This window comes from Myotis lucifugus, unplaced genomic scaffold (assembly GCF_000147115.1).
Source record: "Myotis lucifugus unplaced genomic scaffold, Myoluc2.0 scaffold_3, whole genome shotgun sequence".
NCBI lineage: Eukaryota > Metazoa > Chordata > Mammalia > Chiroptera > Vespertilionidae > Myotis > Myotis lucifugus.
This window is the reverse complement of record NW_005871051.1, coordinates 27,181,803-27,208,581: the sequence shown is the minus strand read 5'-3', so window position 1 is coordinate 27,208,581 and position 26,779 is coordinate 27,181,803. Positions and strand designations below refer to the sequence as shown.

General features: G+C 48.1%; 2 protein-coding genes and 1 long non-coding RNA gene across 6 annotated transcripts in view; 2 read left to right on the top strand and 1 right to left on the bottom strand.

Moving 5' to 3' along the window:
- The window catches only part of PDE6D (phosphodiesterase 6D), a 49,001-nt gene extending 39,121 nt beyond the window's left edge, over positions 1-9,880 (top strand). Inside the window, exons 2-5 of one of the 2 annotated variants that reach the window (XM_006082635.2) lie at positions 5,924-6,012; positions 6,603-6,728; positions 7,443-7,548; positions 9,294-9,880. In XM_006082635.2, coding sequence (XP_006082697.1) covers positions 5,924-6,012; positions 6,603-6,728; positions 7,443-7,548; positions 9,294-9,375 — 403 coding nt within the window. In that variant the 3' untranslated portion in view covers positions 9,376-9,880. The remainder of the gene's footprint in view (positions 1-5,923; positions 6,013-6,602; positions 6,729-7,442; positions 7,549-9,293) is intronic. The other variant, XM_006082636.3, reaches the window with a different exon arrangement.
- Positions 9,881-19,601: 9,721 nt separating this feature from the next.
- LOC111827899 lies at positions 19,602-21,207 on the top strand. Its single transcript, XR_002831647.1, has 2 exons — positions 19,602-19,735; positions 20,338-21,207. It is a non-coding gene; the product is annotated as an uncharacterized LOC111827899 (long non-coding RNA).
- Positions 21,208-21,215: 8 nt separating this feature from the next.
- On the bottom strand, positions 21,216-25,542 carry PTMA (prothymosin alpha). 3 transcript variants are annotated; one of them, XM_014463686.2, is made up of 5 exons: positions 25,290-25,537; positions 22,671-22,742; positions 22,374-22,470; positions 21,787-21,860; positions 21,279-21,615 (listed from the first exon to the last, which is right to left on the bottom strand). In XM_014463686.2, the coding sequence occupies exons 1-5, from the start codon at positions 25,332-25,334 to the stop codon at positions 21,568-21,570; spliced, it is 336 nt and encodes a 111-aa protein (XP_014319172.1). In that variant the 5' UTR covers positions 25,335-25,537; the 3' UTR covers positions 21,279-21,567. The 3 variants fall into 3 exon arrangements, with proteins under 3 accessions (XP_023618109.1, XP_014319172.1, XP_014319175.1); XM_014463689.2 differs by having other exon boundaries at positions 22,374-22,467; positions 25,290-25,535; XM_023762341.1 differs by lacking the exon at positions 22,374-22,470 and having other exon boundaries at positions 21,216-21,615; positions 25,290-25,542.
- Between the last annotated feature and the right edge of the window lie 1,237 nt (positions 25,543-26,779).

The following is a 26,779-nucleotide window of genomic DNA, read 5'->3' as shown; positions in this document are numbered from 1 at the left end:
AAGGTCATCAAACTACACTTGGCAAAACAATGGGCTAGAGATTGAAGGAGAGAAATTAGTTGGAAGATCATTATATCAACAATATAAAAGAGAAATTAAGAGATCTAGCTTAACAGCAAGTGCCAATAGTAGGGGAAAAAATAATTGTTTTCTAGTGATTTTCTTAGGAGTCAGGCAGATCTGGTTTCAGAGACCACTGTAGACTGAGTAGTCCTAAGAATCTGAGGAGGTGCCGCAAACCAGGACCTGCGGGTCTGAAGAGTTAAGGGGAAGAGCACTTGTGTGGGCATCTCAGGCAGAAGAGACTCTATAGTGCATTGGAGAAAGAGAAAGGAGTCCATTGTGGCTAGAGCATTGTGACTGAGGGGGTCTTGTAAACTGTGCAGAGAACTCAAAATTGTTTTAAGTGCAAAGGTAAACAGGGATTGACATCTATTTTCCAATTTTAAGAAACGACTTCCTTCTGTGAGGAGAATGGATTAGAAGAGGAAGCAAAAATAGAAGTAAGGAAAACCATCAGGAGGCTGATAGAAAGATGATAAAGAAATAATAATAACAGTAATAGATAATGCACTGAGCACTGTTCTAAACACTTTACATGAACAATTCATATAAGTTTGCTATCCAGTTAGCACCCTCTTTCATTCTCAGAAGTACCACAGTTTGGATGGTAAATTACAGGAAACTGTGAATCAGCCAATTAACATTTTCACAGTCTTCCTCCTCTTCCCATCAATTCCAAGTCGTTCTATGAAAGGCAGTAGCTAAGACAACTCCTATAAGCCAGTGTTATGTTAAAGTAGGAAACACTGGAGTCTTATCCTAAACTTGCTGAGCTCTTCTGTTTTGTTCCCCTCTATCTTGGAGCTGTCTCTTCATTCTGTTTGTCTCTTTTTCTGAGTATCTTTTTTTCTTTCACTCTCTATGTCTTTCCCTCTCTCCCTCTGTTTGTGTGTGTTCTGTGTTTCCTTCCTTTTTCTCATCTTTGCCTTCCCTGTTGCCTCTCTCTACTCTCTTCCCCTCCCCTAATCTCCCTCATTGCTTCCTCCTCCCTCAACTGGCCAGTGAGGTAGTGGCATGCACAGTGGATCTGTTCTGTTTAATATACACTGAGTGGCCAGATTATTATGACCACCCCCATCAGTACTTCGTTGGGCCACCTTTTGCCTTCAATACTGCGGCGATTCTTCTTGGCATTGACTCCACAAGATGTTGAAAGGTGATGCGAGGAATCTGACACCAGGCCTGATGAATAGCACTGTCCAGTTCTGTGAGATTTGATGGTTGTGGAACCAGCTGCCTGATGGCTCTTTTAACTTCGTCCCACAAATGCTCAATTGGATTGAGATCTGGTGATTATGGGGGCCACCTAAGCAAGGTAAAGTCTCCCTCATGTTCTTGAAACCACTCCTGCACAATACGAGCACCGTGGCATGGCGCATTGTCTTGTTGGAAGAAGCCATCTCCATTGGGATACGCCATCAACATGACAGGATGAACTTGATCAGCAATGATACTTAGGTATGTTGTGCTATTCAGATGTTGTTCCACACGAATTAAAGGGCCCAAATCATGCCAGGAAAACATGCCCCAAACCATAACACTGCCCCCACCAGCTTGAAGGGTTGTACTCATGTATGTGGGGTGCATGCTTTCATGCTGTTTCTGCCAAATTCTCACTCTGCCATCTGCATTATGTAACTGGAAACGTGATTCATCAGACCACATGACTTTTTTCCAGTGCTCGATTGTCCAATCCTTGTGTTCCTGTGTGAATTGGAGACGTTTTATCTTGGTAACTGCAGACAGCAAAGGTGTTCGAACAGGCCTTAGGCTTCCATATCCCATACGATGCAGTGTACGGCTAATTTGCCTACAAACGTCAGGTGGTCATAATAATCTGGCCACTCAGTGTATAAAAACAGATGTGAACCATTTCCATTTAAAACTAATTAAGATTCCAAGAACCAGTGTATCATTCCAAAATGCTTCAAGATGGTTATTACAAAATATTTTAAATCCTTTATTCCAGTCCCTGCATTCACATCTCTAGAGGAAATTTACCTAGTACCCCATTCATCTAACTGGTTTCTTCCAAACCCCACGCCTTCCCTTCCCACTCTACCACCATCTCCATGAATGCCTTTTCTACCTCAGATCTGTCCCCAACTCCTGCCCTGGACTGAAGTTATACCAGATCACATATGTTCTTTAACATAAGAGGACTTACATAACCTTCCATGGTGAGCCAAGTCTCTTTTTCTTCCATAATGTTTATCTTCATTTACTTTCTCTTTTTAATCTTTCCTAAGGCTTGACACTTTACAAACTATTGATTTTGCTCTGAAGTTTATTGTTTTGGCTCTGAAGCTTATTTTAAAGATGCTCTTGCTTTTACATATGAGAGTGCTTCTTTTGTCTGTCTGGTTGCAAATAAGAGGCCACCAAGGACAGCTTTCCCCTGAGCCATGGCACCCCACAGTCGAGGAGTGTTCCTTTGTGCATGTCCTGTGCACAAATCACAGGGAGCTTTTTTTTTTTAAAGAAATAAACAACAAAGATATATTCAAGGGTCTTAGAGTTTGTAAACACAATTAGGCAAAAACCCAGAAGTGTGCTGAAGAAGAAAGGAAAGTTTTAAGTTCTTATGGAGACTAATCAGTTCTGTATTCTTAGTTGGTCCAAGACACTTATCAGTTGGATGTCAGGCGGTCTGGGTGATGGATGCTAGGTAGTCAGGTCATGTAAGACCTGGCTGACCCAGAAGGTGGTATTTATAAATAGTCCCTCCAGGCCCCCTCCTTAAAGCTTGTCTACTTAATCCTCTCCTCTCTCAAGATTGGAATTGACTTGCCGTTTGAGTCTTAAAACTCAGGCTCTTTTTCTCTGAAAAATCTGCTTGGCAAAAAACTGTCAAACAAAAATGTTTTCAGCCAGATGATGACCAGCCATCAAAGCTTACCTTTCATTTCCAACATTTTTAGCCAAATATGCTCCCTCTTTAGAGGTCCAGCTTTTCTTATTATTATTCTAAGACACCTACCTCAATAATTTTTTTCTTTTTACTAGTAGGCTATCATGGATTTGTATTTTTATGATTTATAAGGCTGTTCCCAAATGGCTGCATCTCCACTATGAACTCAGAGCCTTCCTTTTCACCCTTAAAACTACAGAATGTGGAGGGGCTCTAAGTGTCTTCTAGCCCATCATCGTTGGATGGAGCTCTGTTTTTATTTCTTTAATTTTGAATTATTTATTAAGGCTTTTCTTTGCTGATCTGGGCCAGTGACAATAATACTTTTCTGGAAGCTGCTAGGTCTGATCCAGTTGTTGCTTTGTGAGGGGAGCTCCTTCTCCAAGGCTTTTATTGCAGTAGTCTTGCCCCCACTTGAATATGATCCTGGAACTTTAGAAGTAATTTTATTTTTATTATTTAAGAAAGGCTGGCCCTAACTGGTTTGGCTCAGTGGATAGAGCATCGGCCTGTGGACTGCAGGGTCCCGGGTTCAATTCTGATCAAGGGCATGTACCTTGGTTGCGGGCACATCCCCAGTAAGGGGTGTGCAGGAGGCAGCTGATTGATGTTTCTCTCTCATCCATGTTTCTAACTCTCTATCCCTCTCCCTTTCTGTCTGTAAAAAATCAATAAAATATATTTTTTTAAAAAAAGAAAGAAAGTCTGGTGTCCACTGTGGCTGGATTGGTACATAAGAGACTCTCTGTAGAGAAAGAATGAAAAGCATGCACAGAGGAGGTCGAATGAGTAGTGTGTCTTCTGAAAACCTTAGGCTTAAATGTCTAAGGCCCTTCAGTTTATTTTTTAAATATATTTTTATTGATTTCAGAGAGGAAGGGAGAGGGGGAGAGAGAGAAACATCAATGATGAAAGAGAATCATTGATCGGCTGCATTTCGAGCCCGCAACCTGGGCATGTGCCCGGGACCCTTCAGTCTGCAGGCCAACGCTCTATCCACTGAGCCAAACCAGCTAAGGCTAAGGCCATTCTGGTTAGATCTGAGCTCAGAATGGGCTTGCTAGAGCAATAGTATCTATTGTTTTATTTCTCCAGTTGGGGAAGCTTTCTCTTAATCCCAAGAGACCCCAAAATGGGTAAACATATTTGTAGTAATTAGAATTGTAAGACATGACCTAAACAAGTATGTATACTTTTGACTTGCTTTTTAATTTAGTTGTTTAAAAAAAGTGGAGTTTAGAAATATGAAGCAGAGAGAAAACCACCTAGATGTAGAAGCACAGCAGTACCTGGCGATGTAATGAGCACAGAAGGAGAGTTTGTTAGGAATGCACACTCCAGGCGGAGAGTAGCACAGCCAACACAACCTCAAAGCAGTGGGTTTGTGTGTGTGTATTGGGGGGGGGGGGGCGTGTTCATAAGCAGGTGGAGGGCACAGGAAGCTAGTATACCCATCACATTCAAGGCACTCTGCTGGATAACCTTTAGTTATCTTTAGTAACTTTTCTTATACAGCAGCAAAATGTAGAAATAACCTTCCCAATGAGTTAAATGTAGTACCATTACATATACAGTGATTCTAAAAAACCGTGTTAGAACTAGCCACATTTAGAGCGTTGGCCTGTGGACTGAAGGGTTCTATTTCGGTCAAGGACACGTAACTTGGTTGCAGGCTTGATCCACAGCCCAGATTGGGGAGGGGAGGGGGAAGGGGTAGGAGGCAATGAATCAATGTGTGTCTGTCTCACATCGATGTTTCTCTCTCTGTGTCTCTATCCCTCCCTTCCACTCTCTCTAAAAAAAATCAATGGAAAAAAATATCCTCTGGTAAACAAAAACAAACAAAAAACTGTGTTGTTCAGGGTTCTCAACTGCAAGCTACCCAAACAGTGGGAAAGGCTCAAAGGCTCTCTGGGGCTTTGGAAACTGACTGGCAGTGGAGGACCTGGACCCATAGCAGTGGTCACACTGCAGGAATGGCCAGGTTAGCACTACCTGCTGCCCCTCCTGAAGAACTGCTGGCTTTTCCTCAAGTCCTGTGTGACTACAGTTTCAGAGCCCCAGAATGAAGTACCCAGGTGTCTGAGCCTAGTTATGTCCTTGCCTCCAGCTGCAGCAGGACCAGGAAAAAGGTTCTGGATCTTCTAGTTGCTATAGTGCAAAGCAGTCACTGCCTCCCATTGGGGAAGGGAGGCTGCAATGTGCTGTTGGGAAGAGGATTTGGTTGCTAGACAGCAAAAGAAAAAAAAAGACATAAGCTATATCAACTATCTGAATTGAAGCTCAGTTTCTTTAAAAATATTAACCATCTTTCCCATACTTAACCATATTAACTATCTTTCTCATACTTAGCCTCCATGTATGGATAATATTAAGTTTCTTTTCCTTTAATGATTTGTCCATAGTTTTTAAAAACTAAACAACAACAAAAACCTTTGTTTTCATTTGAGCTGTTTGGTTCTGCTATCAAAATGTATATTTTTCTAGATTTCTTTTTTTGTTCTCTGAGTGTCCTTTTTAAAAATATACATATTTTTTATTTATTTCAGAGAGGAAGGGAAGACAGGGAGATAGAAACTTCAGTGATGAGAGACAATCATTCATCAGCTGCTTTCTGTATGCCCCCCACTGGGATTGAACCCACAACCCGGTCACATGCCCTGACCAGGAATCGAACCATGACTTCCTGGTTCATAGGTCGATGCTCAACCACTGAGCCACACTGGCAGAGCGGCACTGTTTGTTTTTTACCTCTTTCTAGATGTGTGCAATCTTTGGTTCTTATGTTGTAGATGACAATATCTCCTCCGGGTTTCGTGCTTCTTCCTTTACATGTCTTATGGACTCGCCTACACAAACCTATTTGCTTGGATGGCACTTAGCAGTTAGGCCAAGTACAAAGGAGAAGTCACTTTTAGTGCCTTATTTTTCCTCAATATATTTGATCAGAAATTGGATGAACCTCCGGGATGCTGAGACAGGGAAGATACTCTGGCAAGGCACAGAAGACTTGTCAGTCCCTGGAGTGGAGCATGAAGGTACTTTCCGACCCTTTGTCTGCAAAGCTCTTGATGACTGGGGAGCAGGGCCTAAGCATTAAGGAGTTAAGTCAATGCAGACTAATAGGAGGGTGAGCCCTGGAGGCACAGCACATTCATCTACATGTTATTGAGATTTCTAGTTTCTTAAGTTTCTGTCTCCACTTCCCAGAACCCACTTTGTGTTGAAATTTTATCATTAGAATATACCCAAAGATATAAACTAAGACTCAATTTTTTTCCCCAAATAAAATTTGCATTTTCATCTCCCTTAAATAAAAAGAAAAACTAAGGGGTTAAAACCAATAGAACACAGTAGAAAGAAGTTGCCCTTTCAGCCCCTTTCCTGATGACAGTAGCTAGGTAAGGCCTTTAAACGCACTAAATCTGATGTGCCGTGATAATCTTTCAGTCAGATATACTTTACCAATTGGGGACCTCTTTAATTAAAAAGTATAATTCTGTTACTAAGGCATTCTTTGAAATTTAACATAGAAAATGGGCTCTCTAAATCAGTTTCCAGAAACTTGAAGCACCATAGTAATGTGCTTTAATTTAGAATGGCTTCAATATTTCCTTTTCTTTACCAGCCCGTGTTCCGAAGAAAATTCTCAAGTGCAAGGCAGTGTCTCGAGAATTGAACTTCTCTTCAGCAGAACAAATGGAAAAATTCCGCCTGGAACAAAAAGTTTACTTCAAAGGGCAATGCCTAGAAGGTATTCTGCTGCTCCGTGCCTGAAATCCAGGCTTAGGGTGACAGGGACAAAAGGCAAGACGCAATGAGCTATAAAACACCGCTTTAATAACATTCACTTTGCAACTCAGTTTGTGACAGGATTCCTACACCCTGCAAGATTGGGGACCCCCAGTGAGAATAAACAGAAACAAAGCTGGCACTATAAGGGGCTTTGAGCTCAACAAAAGGTTTCTGACAGTTTGGGCCAGGCATCGGTGCCTGCTTTGTCACTGAGGTGGTATTGTAACACGGTCACAAGGAAGCTGCTGATTAGGGCCTGGTACAGTGCTCTCCATACAGTCTCACAGATTTTACTGGCAGGGCCACTCTGCATTGAGTTTTCACCATGAGTATAAGAGTGCACATATGTGTCCTAGAGCTAACATTCCAAGTGAAAAGGCCTATTCTATACTTCTGTTCTATACTTTTATTTACATCCAGCCTTACTTCTAAGACAACTTTGCTTATACTGTATTCACCCACTGGTCCTAGTTCTTTAGACTCCAGAGCATAGGGACTAGGCCTCTGGTGTAGTTCAGAGGACAGCCGAAGGGAGTCCTTTTTATGCCTCTGTCCTGGGAGGTTTCATTGGTGGTTCTCAAGGTAAAAAAGAGGCTCGCTCTAAAGGAGAGGGACAAGGAGCCCTGAGACTCTATCTGGGATGTCCACTGATCCATTTTCCTTCTTCCCACAGAATGGTCCTTCGAGTTTGGCTTTGTGATCCCGAACTCCACAAACACCTGGCAGTCCCTGATAGAGGCAGCGCCCGAGTCCCAGATGATGACCGCCAGCGTGCTAACGTGAGTGAGCAGGCCGCAGGAATTGTGGATGTATCTAGAAGCAGGCATTCCAGGCAGGTGGGACTCATGGTCCTGTTCAGTGGGCAGGCAACCTACTTTAAAAAGAGGCCAAAAGAGTATCCAGGGGTATCTGACTTTACAGGTACTGACTTTTGTCATGTGAAAAAGGCAGCGTGATGGATTGGAAAGGATAGAAAACTTTAGATTAGACCTTTAGACTAAATTCCTGATTAAACTTGACTATGTAATCTTGGACAATCTGTTTTACCTCTCTGGTCCTTATTCTTCTCTCTAAATATAGAATTAATAATTCTCTCTCACAGAGGTGTAGTGAGAATAAAGTGAGATGACATAGAAGGAAGCTGGCATGTAATCTATATTATATTAAATCCATGCTAATTTCTTCCCTTTCCTGACTACCAAACTTATGGTACTCTGTACTTTGTTTGAATGGCCTTTAACAGAATCTGGTAAAGTCCTAATTCTGTTTTAGAGGATAATGTTTGGTTATAGTTTTTCATTATACCTTACCATTTTAATAGCTGTGCTTCCTACTCAAATAATAATTACTTTGTCCTTTGTCCAAAAACACTGTCAATAACTACCCACCCACCATTTTATCTTAGGAAAAGATATTTGTCTTTCAAAGGTTTTAGTAAAGTGCCTAGTAATGAGTTATTCACACAGGTAATTGTGTAATGTTGGATCATCTCTCTAAACAGGCCCTAAAGCCATGTTGAATTTGTAAATAGAAGTTATATATAAGTCTTTAGTAGTTTTTTAATTACAACAGTAGGTATTTTTATATTCTACAAACCAGTCAGATCTTGAATTATTTACCTATCTTATAATTAATTATCAGCAAAAATGTATCTTCTGGCTATTAATTACCCTGGGAAAATACAGTGTCGTATGCAGAAGGGCATTTTTTAGATTTTATTAACCATAATCTGACTTCTTGGCCAGGCCTGATTTCTTTTAGGTACTAGAACCAGTAAGTCTTTGACAATATATTTAGGTTATTGAAGTCATTCATTACTTTTTAGAACCCCAAAACAGTACCTCTGTTGCCCTTAACTCGGTTCCCAACGCAGATCTATCATTTGGGGTTCTTTCGTTGCGAGCCATAGAAACTGACCCTGGCTAACATGACAGAAAGGGCTGAGCTCCTGGCAGCTTGAAGGATGGCAAAAATCTGTGGATGTTTTCCTCAAGGAGCAGCCATAGGGAAGGATCCTGCTCAAGGGAGAGATCCTGATTGGCCCAAATTACATCCTTTGTCCACCCTTTTGCCAGGAGAGGGAGGAGCCACTTGATGGACCCTTGGACTGGAGATGGGTGGTTCCCCAAAAGAAGAGCAGAGTGCTATTACCCGAAGTGAGGAGAACAGATGAAGGACAGACCAACCCACAGCAGTGTTGTAGGGAAAGACACCACCTCTGTGTATCAGAAAATCAGTATATTTATAAGCACCCCTGTGTGCAGAGCATTCTACTAAGGGTGTACCAAGGATTAAGACATGCTCTCTCTTCTGATTTCTGAACTTGAGGAAGACAAACCTAGTCACATAAGTTAAATGTCATATTAGACTTCTACCCCATGTAGACACAGATTTGAATGTCCCCAAGCCAAGGTGCTAGGTGGGTATATGTCCAGGGCCCAGCAAACCCAGATTGAAATCACTTTCTGGAAATGAAATCTGTTGCCTAACACATCGCTCTTTTGCCGTCTCTTCTTACTCACAGTGGGAATGTTATCATAGAGACAAAGTTTTTTGACGACGATCTTCTCGTAAGCACATCCAGAGTGAGACTTTTCTACGTTTGAGAAGAATGTATTGCATTTCAAGAATTTGGGTTTTGGGGGGAACAGAGGAAACTGTTTACTTTTTTCCTCCACACATTTGATTTTTGACACTTCCACCCCTAATTCCCTCTACAACAAAACCCACCTGCGGCCACAAGGGGACCAGCTCTGCACTCAAGCTGCCATCTTCCACTGACCAGGCTAACTCCCCACCTCAGACCAGGGCAGAGGGCATGCCTCGACTCTTTCCCAGGGTAAACATGGGACAAACACACACCAGGAGCCAGTGCAGGAGCCAATGCTGTTCCTGTCACCCTCCCTGCCTCCTCCTTGGGTCCTACAGGGCACGCATCTTCTTTTGGCCCCTGGCTTTGGAAAAATTCATGTTCTTGACCCATATTTAGTCTTTTCCTACCTTTTCTATTTCATACATTCTCATACATTTAACTTGTAAAATAGACTGTGATATTATTATGTAATGAATTGAAATATGAATTAAAATATTCCTACAGTCTTTAACATGGCACTGCTTTCATCTCTCCTTTTTCTGGAACACAAACTTGGCTCCATGATGAGAAAAATGACATTTATCAGACCATAGGATCGCAATTCTGTTTTACTCCAGAGACCAGCTGATAGAGCTTATGGTTCCTGAGTGCTTCAGTTCCTGATTTCCAATAATATAAAACGTACCTGAGCAAGACCAATGACCTTAATGCTTGTCTTTTAGACATTATATTTAGTGGTTCTCTTTCACAGCATACATGCACCTGTCTTTGTTGGTTTGTTGTTTTTAACTTTTTCTATTTCTTTATAATGTTCATTTGTTGAAGAGGTTTCCAGAAAGGGTAGATGTTCTAAGTTGGTAGGGTAGCGACTCATTCCTAAATGAGAGAATAAGTTACAGAGTGAAGATCCTCCTGAAGTTGACTGGAGAACACTGGGGAAGCACTTGGGATGCTGGGAGCCGTAAAAATCTGTCAGAGAAGTTCATGTGGGAGAGAAGTGATTATACATCTACAGTACTTTCCAGTCTGATGTGAGAGAGAACATTTAAAGGGGTTCCTTTTTAGGAACTTACCTCTGAGCTACCAGTAGCCTCCACTATCCTTTATAAAATACCAACAGTTAGTCCCTGGCCAGGTAGCTCATCATCCCAATATGCCAAGGTTGCAGGTTCAATCCCCAGTCAGGGCACATACAAGAATCAACGAATGAATGCATAAGTAAGTGGAACAACAAATCAATGTTTCTTTCTTGCTCACTCCCTTCCTCTCTCTCTAAGAAAATTAAAACAATCAATAAATATACCAACAATTAAAAGTTTTCGGGTTCCCACAGTAGTAAGGCCCGGGGCAAGGAGAGTACACTCAGAGACCTGCCCTCTGCCGTAGCCCCTGCTCCCAGTCCCTGCTCTGCTGCTGAAGGGGCTGTTTGCATTGGTGGAGGGGAGGAGCTGTACATTTTTAGTATATTATTGCCATCATTCAGGGACAGTTCTGTCCCTCACAGTAGATCTGTTGTCTTTAAAAGCTAATTTTTAATTATCAAAGGGAAGCCTGCCCCTTCCTGCCTGGTGTAGGATGAAGAGGAGAAATGAGGAGGATGCAGGACAAAAAGATGACATCCTTGTTCTCCACCCCCAGCCATGGGTGGGAGGGGTGGATAGAAATATCTGCCCAGGTGTGGGGGAAAGATGAGAACTTCAGAAAGTTAGTGGGGAAGGATGAGCTGTCCCACAACCTAGTGGTCCAGGCCTATTGACTTTTCTTCCTAAACATGTCCCCCATTGTCGTCTTTACCCCTTCCCCCCTCCGCAGTTCCTATAACCATCGGGCTGGTCCAGTTGATGGCCTTGCCTCCCCTTCTGATTTATCCTTCACAACCAGAGAGAGCCCCAAGATGTGCATCTGACAGTCAATCCCCTTTGTATTACCAAGTTTATTTTTAGGACTTCTGGCTTAGTGACCTGGTTGTTGTTTTGTGGCTTTCAAAGTGCCCTGTTAAAATGTGAAGACATCATCTGGCTTTGCAGTTCTTTTTGGTGCTTTTATTTGGTCTGAAACTGAGCAGCTTTGACTGTAGCTTTGAATAAACTGAGGGGCAAAATGGAGTGGAGTGAAAAGCAGAAATTTGGTGAATACATTTGGTTCCCAAACTGTACACGAAGGCACCCTGTAGCTCTGCAGCAAACTCACAGAGGTGCTGCAGAATCTTTTAATTTTCAAAGGAAATACAGTGATACAGGACATCTGTCATATATTGCTCAAACTATTAGCTCAAGATAGTTCAGTTTCAACAGTTGAACACACTACATTCTTTTTTAATGAGGTATCTTTGGTAAACCAGGTTATTGAAGGTTTTGGTGATAAGAAGCAACTACTACCCTTCAAAAATAATGTGACTAGAAAATAAGGATGGTGGTGTCCAGTCTGATTCCAAGGATTAAGAAACTGTGCCGTGCCCAACAGGCACACCCATTAGGAGGTTATTGTGATTATAAATGAAATAAAAATATTTTTTCTCTCAATTTATATGGCTTTTTCTTCCAAAAAATAATATAGCAGCCACTGTTAGGACTGAAGTCATTTGAACCTAACTATTTAATAAAGGGAATTATTAGTTTGGTGGGGTTTTTTTGCCTAAATAATGTAAGTGAAAAATTACTGAGACACTAAGGATATAGTGAGCAGAAAATGTTTGGGGACCTCTGGTAAGCCCTTGGTTTTAAAATATGCCTTTCAGAGAGTTAGAAACATACATCACCATTCTGGCCAACAGGTATTGTCTACCCACTTCTGAACTCTAGGCAGCTCTTGGTTTACGGAATACTTTTGAATTCTTGTACTTATTATAGGAAGTATATTTAAAGAAAAAGAAGACATTTACTCAGATTTTTTAGAACAGCTTTTAAGTGACTTGATTTATTCAAATCACCCCCAAATAGCTCTCAATTATAAGAGGAAAAGCAAAATTATTACCACTTGAATTTTTAATTTGTATAACAAGCATTACTTTCATTTTAGGCTAACATGTGTACACTCGAACTAAACAATATGCTATCTGAATATTTTATAGTACATGGGGTACCCCTATATAATGGCACTCTACATGCTCAGTCTAACTAGTTAGAGAACTTAGAATTTTATTTTACTGTTTTATGTTATTACAGAGGTTGACAATGGTCACTTATTTTTTTCCATGGTGTATTGTTGGCTCTACATATCCTTTACTCGTGGCCCAACCCTGGGTAAGGACTGGAATCCAAATCATCTCTTCCAGCAGATGTCTGCCAACTTTTAATTGGCTTATATTCAGCAACAAGCTACAGTTCATTTGGTACAATTAGGCTAAGGTCAAAAACAGTTTTCCTGGAGGGCTTACATTCACTTAAAAGTAGACATTTTAGCCCTAACCAGTTTGGCTCAGTAGATAGAGTGTCGGCCTGCGGACTGAAGGGTCCCAGGTTCGATTCTGGTCAAGGGCATGTACCTTGGTAGCGGGCTCATCCCCAGTGGGAGGTGTGCAGGTGGCGGCTGATCGATGTTTCTCTCTCATCGATGTTTCTAACTCTCTATCCCTCTCCCTTCCTCTCTGTAAAAAATCAATAAAATATATTTTAAAAAAAAAAAGTAGACATTTTAGCCCGGCCGGCATGGCTCAGTGATTGAGCTTTGACCTATGAACCAGGAGGTCACGGTTTGATTCTTGGTCAGGGCACATGCCCAAGTTGCCAGCTCGATCCGAGGCAGCTGATCAATGATTCTCTCTCATCATTAATGTTAGTCTCTCTCCCTCTCTGAAATCAATAAATCTCTCATCATTAATGTTTTTTAAAGTAGACATTTTATTATATTGAAATGGTTTTATGTCCATAGTGATCCTCAAACCTTCCCAGGCCCAAATGATATCATATGGCACAGAATTCTGGGTCCTCAGCTGTGGGTTTGGGAGGAAGCAAACAATCTCACTGAGGAAAACCATGCCTCTGCCCACAGGCACCTCCTTGGCTTCTCTGGGGAGGCCTGCAGCCACTGGAAATGCCACTTCTAAAAAATGTTCATGTTTGTGATTTTTTAAAAATACTAGTATATTTGTATGGATTTCAGAGAGGAAGGGAGAGGGAGAGAGAGAAACATCAATCATGAGAGAGAATCATTGATTGGCTGCCTCCTGCACGCCCCACACTGGTGATCGAGCCCACAACCCAGGTATGTGCCCGACCTAGAACAAAACAGTGACCTCCTAGTTCATAGGTTGATGCTCAACCACTGAGCCACACAAACTGGCCAGGCCATGTGTGTGATTTTGGCAGACCCTTAAGCAGAGCAGGAAATTAATAAAAAGCCCACCCATATAACAATGGGGCCCATTTGCTGCCAAGGTCAGGAAATGTTATATTTTTAAAATGGATTCTCCAAAGAAAGGAATGAGTGGTTCCTGGGAGAGATGCTTAGGAGAGGTTGACTAGTAGAGAAGCTTCAAAGCTCCCTAGGGACAATGTTGACAAAAGATAAGAATGTAGAACCCACTGTCACCTCTCCCAAGGGAAGGGACTGGAACCCATCCTTCCTCAGCACTCAAGCCTAGGTGACTACCTAGCATCACTGCCACAGCCCCAGGCTCCATTGGAAACCACAGGAGAAGGACTTGGGACATTTTGAGGAGATTGGAGAGGACTCAGAGAATAATTATATGGGAAGGGTAGAAGTTTTCCTAGAATGAGTTGCAGATGAATTTCTAGGTCAAAAATGTATGTGCATATTTTTTTGGATCTTGATATATAGGGTTATTCCAGAAAGATTTGTACCAGTTTCCACCCTTTGCTGTCCCCCCACCTACTGATTCAGGTCATCTCCTGGGGTGTGTTGACAAGGGACACCACCATGAGCACAAAGCCCCAAACCACATGCAGCTGAGGAAGCCTGCATGAGTCCCAGGCAGTGTTCTAAGAGCAATTCCCAAAGGAATCCTTTCCCATCATCTGTTTAGTTCAGCAAATGGAAATTCCCTGAACCCTGGTGAGGGTCCTTGTGCCAGATCAGCTTTTTTCTGGGCACTAGTATCCTTCAATATAAGGCCTTCTGAAAAGAAAAGAAAAAAACAAGTAAAATAAATTTGGGACAGCCCTAGCTGGTTTGGCTCAGTGGATAGAGCATCAGCCTGCAGTCTGAAGGGTCCCAGGTTCAATTCCAGTCAAGGGCACATGCTCAGATTGTTGGCTCAATCCCCAGCAGGGGGCATGCTGGGGGCAGCCAATCAATGATTCTCTCTCATCATTGATGTTTCTATCTCTCTTTCCCTTTCCCTTCCTCTCTGAAATCAATAAAAATATATATTTAATAAATAAATAAATAAATAAATTTGGGACAAGCTGCATGTTAAACCTTCCTCTTGGAGACTCCTTGGTATGTTAAAAACCCAGTGAGTTCTACAGAAAGAAAGCCCTTTTAACATTGCTTACCCTAGCACTATTCCACACAGGATGGATCTCACCTCTTAGGCATATCTTCAGGCAGAGAGAGTTAGGAGGTGCCAGGCTTCATGAAGATGGGGGTCTCATCCCTTATCCAGGACTTCACAGAGCAATTTAGTTCAGTGGGACTGTTTGACTATGAGGCATGGGTGGAAACACTGGAAATTCAGTGTGTCCCTGAGAGGTCAGAAGACCAACTCTCACTGAGGGCTGGAAAAGAAGGATGATGGTAGGCGGCTCGATGAGCCTGGGCCATTCCCCCCAACCCAGATGGGAATGATTCAAGCAGTAATCTTTGATCCTGTCAAGAGATGGACCATGAGCATCACAACCCCTTCTGAGGCCGATTCACCTCTCTGTTTCAACCTGGAGACCACACCACAGAAGAGATCCCCCACACTTCTGTGCGCATCTCCTTCAAGCTGTCTTTGTTCACAGAGGCCTGGTTGGCCTTGAAACCTGGAGCCCTGTGTTCTCCTGTTTACTAATATAACTCAGTTATAGACAACAGAAAACCTCATAACTCAACTCTGCTCCCTATCTGTGTGGGCTGAGCCTCAGCCTCTCAACTGCCTAAAGTCAAGTCTCCAAAAGGGACAAAAATGTTTCCCCCCTTCAAAGAAACTCAATAAAAAATCCTAGGGTGGCCCTGGCCAGAGTGGCTCAGTTGGTTGGAGCATCGTCCTGTACACCAAAATTCCCAGTCAGGGCACATACCTAAGTTGCAGGTTCCATCCCCAGCCCCAATAAGTGTGCATGCAGAAGGCAACCAATCCATGTTTCTCGCACATCAATGTTTCTCTCCCCTCCTTTCTCTCCCTTCCCCTCTCTCAACGAATATGTCCTTGGATGAGGATTAAAAAAATAAACTTTTTTTAAAAAATCCCAGGGCTCACTCTTACTGGATCAACTATGTCACGTGTCAACTTCAATCCAATCAGTAGTATGGCCAGGTGGCCTCAGGGCATTGATTGGCCAGGACCAAGTCACATGTTCTGCCCTCCTCTCCATTTTGATTGAGAGTGGGGGAGGGGAAGTTCTCCTGAAGGAAAACTGGATACTCTTTCAGGGGATTATTGCCAAAGCAGGGTGAAGAGATGGCTGCTGGTGTCAAAAACAACAGCTGTCTCCTGGTACCTTCTGGAATCCTCACCAGCAGCTCCTTCCTGCAAGGATGCATGGATGCATGTGAAATGAGGTTGTTTCAAGTGACCACCTGGCACTTCTTATTGCTACAGGCAGCAGACTTGACAGAAAGCCCATGAGCACACGCACCCTCCAAGCTGGGTCCATTCACAGAATTCAATTCAGAATGCTAGGCTTTCTCCATGAATAATGCATACCATTCACCCAGTACATAAGGTCAATGCCCCAGGTGGTCTTAGAATGTTTCCTAATTTGAGCTTCCATCACCTCTGATCTCAGATCAGACTCTGTGAGCATAGGCTGAGGTCCCTGGAGGGGAGGGCCTGGAGACAACCTTGCCCCTTCCCTGGCTGGCCTAGTCTTGGGTTTGGGGGCCGGGGGTGGGGAAGAGATAAGCAGCCACATGCAAAATTGGAGTGCCCTGAGTAAAGCTGGGACCAGGGTTTCCATCCCCATGAAGCAGCTTCCACCAGGAAGGGACCATGGAGTGGCCTGCGTCCAGAACACTGGAGGCCACAGCAGATGCTGGCAGAAGCAGGTGGGGCATCGGGGCCTTGGGGGAGACTAAGATATAGGAGGCCTTTGGACCCTGTGCCAGCACTGACAGCGGAGGAGAGGTGACACCAAATCCTGGCTCTCAGACCTGGGGTATCCTGGCTCTCAGACCTGGGGTAGCCTGGCAGGAAGCTCAGAGAATGCCAGGGAGTGCAGCTAGGTGCCTCTGGCCACCAAAGCCAAACCCCAATTCCAAGCAGCCTAGGGGCCTGCAGCTGTATCAGGACAGCGGCCACTGTGAGGAGTCCTACAACAGGGCCCTGAAATGACTAAGAGGTGGGCCTTCCTGAGGACCGTGCTTTGCACAGCAAGCAATTTAATGGAGCTAAACAAGAGGAGCCCAGGGAGTAAAACCCAGAGATGGCCGGTGACCTTGGAGGAGCCAACTGTGGCCTCAGCTCTGAGGAGGCCTGGGGTCTCCTAGGAAAAGGATAGTCCCTTATTGAACCCTCAGCTGCCCAGGAAGGCTTGGGAAATGACCACTGGCTGTCATGTCTGACTGAGGTTCCAGCAACAGAGATGGAGGAAGATCTTGTTGTGGGGCGGTGGCGGGTGGGTGAGCTGCCCCTGGGCCCAGGGTCCACTGAAGGGTTTTTTCCTGGACTGAGCAGAACTCAGGGGAGCCCCCTGCAGTTCCTCTGTGGCCACCAGAGGGCGCCCATCTCTCACGAATCTTCCAATCTGTCCTTGCTGTAGTAGACTTTGGAAGTAGGTAGGACGAAGGTGACCCTGGACCCTGAGGATAGACTCCCAGGCATGTAATGTGCCAGGCTCAGGACAAGAGGAAAGTGGGTTCTGCTGGAGTCATCAAGGGCTATTTCAGGTCAAACTTTTGGTGGAGTGAAGGGATGCTTGGACAAAGGGTATAGCAGGGAGCTCAGTGCAGATGTAGGACCCCAAGAGAGGCAGCCCTGGACCCTGACTCATGCCTCATGCTATTGTTCTCATTGTGCAGAGGAACAGATGAAGACTCAGTAAGGTTCAGTTACTTGCCCCATATTAACTGCCATGTCTGTGTATGGGGCAGCTTCTCACCTCTTTTCCGGGGAGTTGGAGAATAGTAGCTCTGAGCAGAGCAGGGCCGCAGCCTGAGGGAGCTGGGTTAGACCTGACCCCAACCCTTCACGTTGCCTATATGGCCTTCCTAACCCCCTTCTTCTGCCTTAAGGTCCCCCTGGGCTCCAGGCTTTGGGAACATCAGCAAGACTGTGCTGTCCTGGGCAGCAGGACGGAGAGCAGCTGGTCAGTCTTACCTTGAAAAGTCAGCAGCCCAGCCTGTGCAGAGGTGTAAGATGGTCACACAGGGTCAGAAGGTCCCTCCTACAAAGCCTTTATCTAACCCTGACCCTGGCAGCAGTTTGGGAACAATTCAATGGGGGAATGGGCATTCTGGGGCCTGAGTGACCTACTGAGGACAGCTAAGCTCTAGTCCCTGTGAAGAGTGAGGCCTTCCCAGAATTCGGGCATCCGGCAGAAACCACAAATGTGGTGGAGACAGGTGTGGAATGGGTCATGCATGGTGTCCCACCAGCCATGTCAGGATGAGGGGGCTTGTTTCTCTTGTTCTTTTTTTTATCTCTGGAGCCTATGTGTCTAGCACAGAAGGCATCTGGTATATATGCGAACTAATGAATGGATGAACAAATGAATGGAATGGACAGAATACTTACCATGTAGGGGAGAAAGTGTTGAATAAGAAGTGGCCCCTAGCCCAGCTGGCCAGTCTTACCTTGAAAAGTCAGGAGCCAGTTGTTCCCAAAAGTGGCTCCAGTGGTTGAATGAACCAAGAGGTCACCAGTTCGATTCCTGGTCAGGACACATGCCCAGGTTGCGGGCCTGGATCCCCAGTAGGGGCCGTGCAAGAGGCAGCCAATCAATGTTTCTCATTGATGTTCCTATTTCTTTGTCCCTCTCCCTTCCTGTCTAAAATCAATAAAAACATTTTAAAAAGAAAAGAAGTGGCCCAGCCATGTGGCTCAGTGGTTGAGCATTGACCTATGAACCAAGAGATCATGGTTCGATTCCTGGTCAGGGCACATGCCTGGGTTGCAGGCTTGATCCCCAGTGGGGGTGTGCAGGAGGCAGTCAATCAATGATTTTCTCTCATCACTGGTTTCTATCTCTTTCTCCCTTCCTCTCTGAAATATATATATTTTTTTCCTTTAAAGAAGTGACCCTTGACCTCAGTGGGCCAAAACACACAAGCAGGTAAATATATAAGCTCACACTGTGAGAGTTGCTCTGCGACAGAGGGTCAGAACTGGGAAGGGCCTTCTTAGACTGGGGACCAGGGAAGGCGTCTGGGAAGATAACATTGGAACTGAGACCTAACATGGAGCGAGTCATGAGAAGTCTAGAAGTCAGACATACCTGTAGCAGGAACAGCAAGTGCAAAGGCTATAAGGGAGGACCAAGCTTGCTGTGGACACAAGAGGCTGATTTGGCTGGTGAGCAAGGGAGGTGAGGCACAGGGTAGGCAAGAGCAAGAGGGGGTCCTGGTCTCAGAGTTTTACTTTACCCAGAGGGGCAGTGTCCAGCTTGGTATGGCCCCTGGTGTGTGACTTGAGCCTTGTCTCCTCTTGCTGTGCCCTCGCCCTGGCTTGCCTTATTCACACCTAGGCCTCAGTTACTCTGGTGCAGCCCAGGTCTCTCTCCTGCCCTCCAGACCTTCATCTCTGGCCCCTTCCCTGTGGTAAATGGCTCCTTCTTGTGCTCAAGATCTCAGGCCAAAGCCTGGGGGATCCTCCATGAGAACTGCCTCCAACATCCAATTGATCCCTGAATCATGCTTTACCCTAGATCAGTGGTTCTCAACCTTCGTAATGCCGCGACCCTTTAATACAGTTCCTCATGTTGTGGTGACCCCCAATTTCATTGTTACAAATTGAACATAATTAAAGCATAGTGATTAATCACAAAAACAATATGTAATTATATATGTGTTTTCCGATGGTCTTAGGATACCCCTGTGAAAGGGTCGTTCGACCCCCAAAGGAGTCGCGACCCACAGGTTGAGAACCGCTGCCCTAGATGATGTCTTATGTGTGCCTGCTTCTCTCCCTCCCAGCATCTGCCCTTAACCCAGGCCCCAGAGGTGTGAGGTGTGGATGAAATACCCCACAATGTCTCCTCCTGTTAGAAGGGGCTGGGGCCCCAGAGACTCTTGTGATAAAGCAGTGTGCCCCCACAGCAGTCAGCTCCAAGGTGAGAAAAGGAACCCCCACATAGCCAGTGTTGGAAGGGGCAGGGTGGGTAGGGAGGGTGCATGACTTTTCAGTCCCCACCCATCTTTGTCCACACCCAGCCCTACAAAGTCACTCCAGGCTATGGGGTGTGTGAGGGAGGGGGGGTGCTGTGTCCCCAACCCTTAATCCCTTTTCTTTCACCCAAAACAAGTATCTCACTTGTACCCCAAGACACCAGAGATGTGTTTAAGACTATTCAGGAGAGACAAAGGAGGCACAGCTGAGAGCAGGATCCACATATTTAGATGTCATCTGGCGGTGTCCTGCAGCCTCCACCTTGGCATCCTCAGCCCATTCCCTGTACCTCCACAGCTGGGTTGTCAAACCTCCCTGACTAGATTGCAGGAGGCTCCTGCCTATAAAGCTCTCCTGTGGACCCCAGCCTAGGAAACGGGCCCCAGAGGTTCTTAGTGGGCTCTTAACCATCACCTTTCTGAGGTCTAGAACTTGAGGTTGCACCACACTTCCTCCAGTTAGTCAAAACTGGCCCACCTATCACCTTCAGCTATGCTCAAGGGGCAGGATGGCCTGCCAGACTAACCAAGGAACTTGTTTCTCCAGGAGCCAGAGCTTGCAGAATGAGGACAAGGCTGCATCACTGCCCTGGAAATTAAGTCCTAAGGGATAAGGTGCCATCTACCACCACCAGGGGGAGCCACTCAGCAGAGAACCTAATCCACCCAGGCCTGTGCAGGGGACGGCCAGCTGTCCCATGGAAAGAGTGCATCCACACGCCTGGCCTGTGCTTCCAGTCTGAGGCCCTAGACACCTTCCAGGGCACACAGGTTCACTTGGCATCCAATAATGTGGTCCCAGGAAAAGGTTTTTGGTACAACCAGTAGACAAAACTGGTAAGCAGCTCTCCCCTCAGCCCCTAACTCCAGTGCCCTGCACCAGACACTGGTGCCCCAAGGACACAACAGTCTCCTCCCAAACTGGAATCTTCAACCTCTGTCCCTACCCAGTCAAGAGCTGGAGCTGAGTTCAAGATCATCTCCCACCTCTTTGCCCCTCCCCAGTTTTCAAGAAACCAAAGCAGAAAGAAACAGGCTTGAGACAGAGCTTTGTTAGAACAACTCAGCAAAATAAAATTCCTGTTTATTGTGGACAACATTGTTTCACACATACATCGAACAGGCCAAAAAAAATAAACAGCAATTTCATAGACAAAAAAAGGGAAAAAAAGAAACCTTTTATCTTTGGCCTTTTTAACCATCTCATACAAACCAACTACTTATAGTACAGCTAAGTACATACACAAAAAGTTACTGGAATGCTCGGAATAAGATTGTTTTTTTTGTTGTTGTTTTTGCTTTTTTTACAAGGTTTTTTTTCTCCTTTGAGATTATAATGAACATGGTCACACCACAAGTAAAGTCAGAAGTAGGACAGAGAATGCTCCAAAGGCTGGTTTGGTCATCCCAAGATCATAAGGCTGGTTTGGTCATCCCAAGATCATTAAAAATGGCTGACCCCTAACAATATGTACAAAAATATAAAATGTAAATAAAAAATACAAACAAATTTTCCTTTTTAAAGTACTTTTAAGAAAAAAAGCAGAGCAGGGCCTTGGAAGTTTTGGTTCTTTTTTCCTCCCCTGTTGCAAATTCACGTTGTGGTTTTGGTTGGGTGGTGGAGAGTGCGTGTCATCTGCAGGTGGCGCTGCCTGAGGTGGGTGGGTAGGCAGGTGGGCGGGAGTCTCTACTCGAAGGTGACCACGTTTAGATTCTGAGACGGGAAGTGGAGGGTGAATAGGTCACGGAGGCCTTTAACTTTTCCTTTTTTTGCTGTCTAGTCATCCTCATCGGTCTTCTGCTTCTTGGTGTCAACATCATCATCCTGAGCAGGAAAAATATTGTTAAGGTCCGCTCCAACCCACTGGGCCCACCCACCAACTGCCTCAGCTCCTGCTGATAGTCCCAGAAGCCTTTAAAGCAACTCAGAAATACCCAGCACCCCAAATACAACTGAGCCCCCCACCCCCACCCCATCCCTCAAGTCAGAACCCACCTCATCATCTTCAGCTGCCCGTTTGCCTGTAGCTGCCTCAGCCTCCTCATCTTCATCTCCATCCTCTTCCTCACCTGGACAATCAAACCCCAGGTGAACCACAACCCTTCAGGAATCAACCAACCAGGGAGGGTCTTGGCTCCCTTCTACCCAGTGGGACCCAGAACTTGGGGGAAAGGAGCAGGAAAAAGGGAAAACTGAACTGCATTCCTTAAAGAATCTCCCAGTAACAGATTTGCCAGGTGTAAATGTCCCTGGATCTGTCTCTACTGCCTAACAGGGCAGCTGGGGTACCCACACCACCCATGCAGGCACTTGTCTTCAGATGGGAGAAAGAGGACCCAGAGGTGCAAGCAGCTGCACTTAGAGGGGCCAGACCCCACAGATCAGTGGGTGGAGGAACTCTCCATTGGGTGGGACAGTGTGAGACACAGCTTTAATCTAAAACAAGGAAGGCCCTGACTCCACAGGTACAAACCCAATTGTAGGTAGTCCACTGGCCCCCACCCTGGAAGCCAACTCCTCCCCCTGTGACAGAAGCCAGGGAAAGGTACCCCCCAAAGGAGGAGACAGACAAGGCTACTCACCATCACCTTCCTCTTCCTCCTCCTCCTCCTCCCCTCCTTCTTCCTCTTCTTCATCTACCTCATTGTCAGCCTCCTGCTCCCCATTTTCCTCATTCTCCTCGACAGAAAACATACCAGGTTATTACCTAGGACAGACCATCACTGCCCAATACACTTCTACAGCCTCAGACCCCTGAAGAGCCACCAGGTGACCTTGACACAGAACTGCCCAGCCTCCTCCCCCACCCGGACTAAGCCCAGGAAGAGAACGTCTTGGCCAGGAGCAGCTAGGAGGTATTGAGCAAGGTGGACACTCACAGCGTTCCCATTCGCAGGTGCATCTCTTCCATTCTCTGTCTCCTCCACAACTTCCTTCTTCTCCTTTAAGTCCTTCAAAAGGGAAGGAGGAAAAGTCTTTTAAGGGACTCCAGGTATAACACAGTGCTAATCAGATGCCCCAAGTTAAAAGTGCCGCACTTAACACGTGGAGCCAGTGGAAGAAAGGCCACAGATACAGTGTGTCTGTCTGTGGTCAGGTTGTCTGATTTTTCAGCCCTTCCCTTGAGAAAAGGCCATGTGGCACCACAGCCCCAAACCCGTCTGACGAGCCGGGGAACTCTCACACGCACCCATTGGACTTGTTTCCAAGCAGAGGAAGCTCCGCCTCAAGTCCTTCTGGGAAGGCAGCAGGTATGCGCCATAAATAGGCAGAGGGAGGACCCTACCACTTCGGGAGTTCCTGTAGGCGGACTAGCCCAGGAAGGGAAGGAGCCAACAGCCAGAACTGGGGAGGCGCCTCACCAGCCAGAGTCCTCGCAGCAGAGCTCCAGCCCCAAGCCCACCAGTCTAGGACCTGGCAAGCTCAGGCCTTTGAAAAAACCCAAATTCCACCGACCTCCCATATCTAACAGCTCTCCCAGGGGGCTGCAGATCGTGGTCTGGAAACGGGTTCGGGCTAAGGAACCAGTGCCTGGGCCCCAAGCGCTTCCAGCCCTCCCGCGCACCTCAGGGAGCCGAGACGGCCGGCATTCCAAAGGGCAGTGCCGCTGCGGACGCCCTGAAGCCCCGTAATTTTTTCCATATAGTGCGGCTGGGCCAGCCGCCAACAGACAGGCATCGAGCTGCCCCGGGCGCCGTCCAGAAAGCAGCCTCGGGGCACCTGTCGGCCCGGTTTGCCCCGGCCCGCCCAACTCCGACCCGGCTGGGCGCTGCCCACTCCCGCCCCCTGGCGGCTGAAGCCCTAGGGAACGAGTGGGGGCGGGGAGGCCGCACTGCGCAGGCGCACAGCCCCCGCCCGGCGAGCTTTGCGCGCGGGCTCTGCACGCACCGCGCGCGCAGAGCACGTGGCCCGCGGCCGCCGAGTGTGCCCCTGACCCTGGAGACCCGTAGCCGGCGGCTGCGCTGGCCCCGCCGAGCACTTGAGGTGCGCACCAGTCTTTCCGGGCTCCGGACGCCTGCGCAACACCCCCAACCCCGCAGTCCTAGAGACGCGGGGTTGTGCGCCTCTGCATTTGGCGGGCAAAGTCCCGCGGGAGGCCGCCCCGAAGTCTGCCGGGCTTTTTCGGTATCGCAGCCCCTAGGCCGTCGGGGACGCGCTCCACTCGGCTATTTATTGCCTCTAGTGGGAAATCACCGTGGAGGAAAGCAAGCGCGGACGCCCGCACGGGGGAGGGACAATCTTCCCATCTAAACTAGACTCTGGCTGTGCCCAGAGCGGGTCGGAGGGAGCCTCTTCAGAAAGCCGGTCGCAAGCACGGGTCTGCCGGGAGAGTCGCCCCTGGGAGAGCGCCAGAGGTGACGCCAGGGGCACTAGGGTTAAGGAGACGCCAAGGTGACTCGTGACCGTAAGAGACGAGGCCAAGAGCCGAGGGCTAAAAAAGCTGGTCCGCTTTAAAGTGTCGCGCTCCCGCCGACGGCGGAGACACTCCCGGGGCCGGCAACGGGACCGACGCGGCGCGCAGAAGCCCGGCTGCGCCAAACGCGCAGGACCTCAAAACCGAGGGCGCCAATGAACCGCCGCACAGGACCCCGACTACCCTGGCGCCCGGCCCGACCCCACAGCGGGCTACCTGCGGTCGCAGCTTTTGTTCGTCCGCCTCACCCCGGGAGGAGCTGCGCGCACGGTCTTTCCCGGCAGCCGCGGGGGGCGCCCATCGTCGCCCCGGGGCGCCGCTCCTTCACTTTCCGTTTCCTCCCTCCGGCGCGTGGGCTCTCCCCCGCCAAGCCCGGCTCCGCTGGTGCACTAACGCTGGGCGGCTGCTCCCGGCGCACTGCCCCCGGGAGGACGCCCACCCCCGCCTCCCAACACCTAGGAAGGATGAGCCCTTAAACATCTCCGCGGAGAGAACTGACGTCGCGGGCGGCCCGCCGCCCACTCCACTTATCAGAGCTCTGCGCAGATAAGCCTCGGACCCGCTGCAAGGCGCGAAACGAGGCGACCTAACGCCAAACAAAGAGCAGCGCCGCGGCGGGGCGCCTCACCGCGGAGCTGCCACTTCCCGCAGCCAGCCCGCATACGCGGCCCCCCCAACACTTCCGATTCCAAACGCACTGTGGAGTTTCAAAGTTATTTCCGTGCGCCCGCCGGGCCGACGACCCCCTCGCTGGGCCCCTCTCCTCCCGCCACCGCTCAGGAGAGTCGAGCAAGTTTCCAGAGCCGAGGAGCCGTCTTTCCTCCAGCCCCTCAGCCTCCGCTCCCGCCCTCCCCGAGGCTCCGAGGGTGCCCGGCCCACTCCACGACCGGCATCACGTCTGCCCGCAGCACTTCCCGCCCCCTCCCCCGCACACACAAAGAGTGGGCTGCCTCGAGGGCCTAGGCCGAGCTCTCCGCGGGAGAGCGCAACAGCGGGTTCGGGAAAGCCCAACCGCCGCGCGCCAAACACCGCTTCGGCGACAAGAGCGCGCGGACCCCGAAGGGGCGGGCGGCGTCCAGCTCACCTTGGTGGTGATCTCGGAGCTGGTGTCCACGGCCGTGTCTGACATGGTGGGGCACGCCGGTGATCCTCTGCAGCGGATTTTTTTTAAAAAAGCGAGAGTTGGAGGACTCTGGCGAAGAAGCTGCCGGAGTCCGCGGCGGTGGAGGAGGCGCGCGGCGGAGGTGGTTGCAGCGAGCGGAGAGGGAGCCACAGGAACAATGCAAAGATGGCTTTTCAGAGCAGCCAGTGGGGAACTCACGCGGCGCCAGAACCTTTAATATAGATTAGTGGGCGGCGCCCGGCCTCCCTTACCCAAATGCTATTGGTTGGGCGCAGGGAGCGGGCGCTCGTTCATTGGCTCCAATCTGAACAATGGGCAAGCGTGCTTAAAGCGGCAGTGCCTTGGTGCGTCCCGCGCTGCGCAGTCGCCGGTCGCTCTGTCATTCAGAGACTGAGTTTGCCGGGTCTCAGCGGCGCCGAAGCCGCGGGGGAAGGGCTCGCGCGCGCGAGCTCAGGGCGCGCGCTCTCGCCGCTGTTTTGCTGGGGCTGCCGACGCCAAAAGCCAAAGCGCGGCAAAGTTGCCCGCCCAGCCCCCCTCCACCCCTCCCGCGGAAGGAGGGGGAGGCGCGTACGACGGCTGCCAGCGAGGGGGAGGGGAAGGCCGGGTGCTGGGCTGCGCTCACCCCGGGCGGTGCCTGCGCAGTGCCCGCAGAGATCCCTGCCCCACACGCCTGGGCACCTTCGACCAAGAATTGCTTCAGTGCAAGGGGGCGTCGGTCCCAGACAAGCGTTGAGGGCTGCGAGGCCAAGACCCGCGCACCTGGGCTGCCCGCACGACTCTCTCACTTTGTTCACCCCCTCTGCCCAGTCCCGGGGGCTCCGAGTCTTTGAGGATGTCACCACCTTTACCCACCACTTGCCCCTGCGTGCACCCCCTAAAACAGCCGACGAGCGGGCGCCATGCCAAGCACACACACTCGGTGTCTCATACATCGAAGGGCCTGGAGGACCGGTGCGGGCTACTACCTCGAGCTGGGCAGCCCCCGGGCGTGGTCTCCAGGGTTCTGGATAGCGCCTGCCCCGACGGTCACTGCCGTCGCGACAGCCTCAGGGAGCTTCCCTCCAGAGCCCGGCCATCTAGTCTCCCCGTCTCCCCTCCCACTTAAGGGGCTGCGAGGGACACATGGACTGCGAGGGAGTATAAGGGGGCAATAATCATCCCTTAGATCAGCTGGGTTAACCCTTGGGGGGCTCCTTGAAGTTTGGGGCGCCCTGTAGGGGACCACGCGGAGCCCGGAGAAGGGAACCATCAAGCCGCCACACTCAAAATGGCGTTGGGCTCCGCGAGCGCAGCGTGACGTGTCGACCCAACCCTTGCAGAGGATCGGAAAACCGTAGGCTGCATCCTCTTTATCGCCACCTCACTTGGCTGTCGAATTAAGAAACCAGCTGTGTGGGAGGAAAGGTTAGAAGAGGTGCAAGTATGTTCCAGAAAAATACCTCAGCCACACA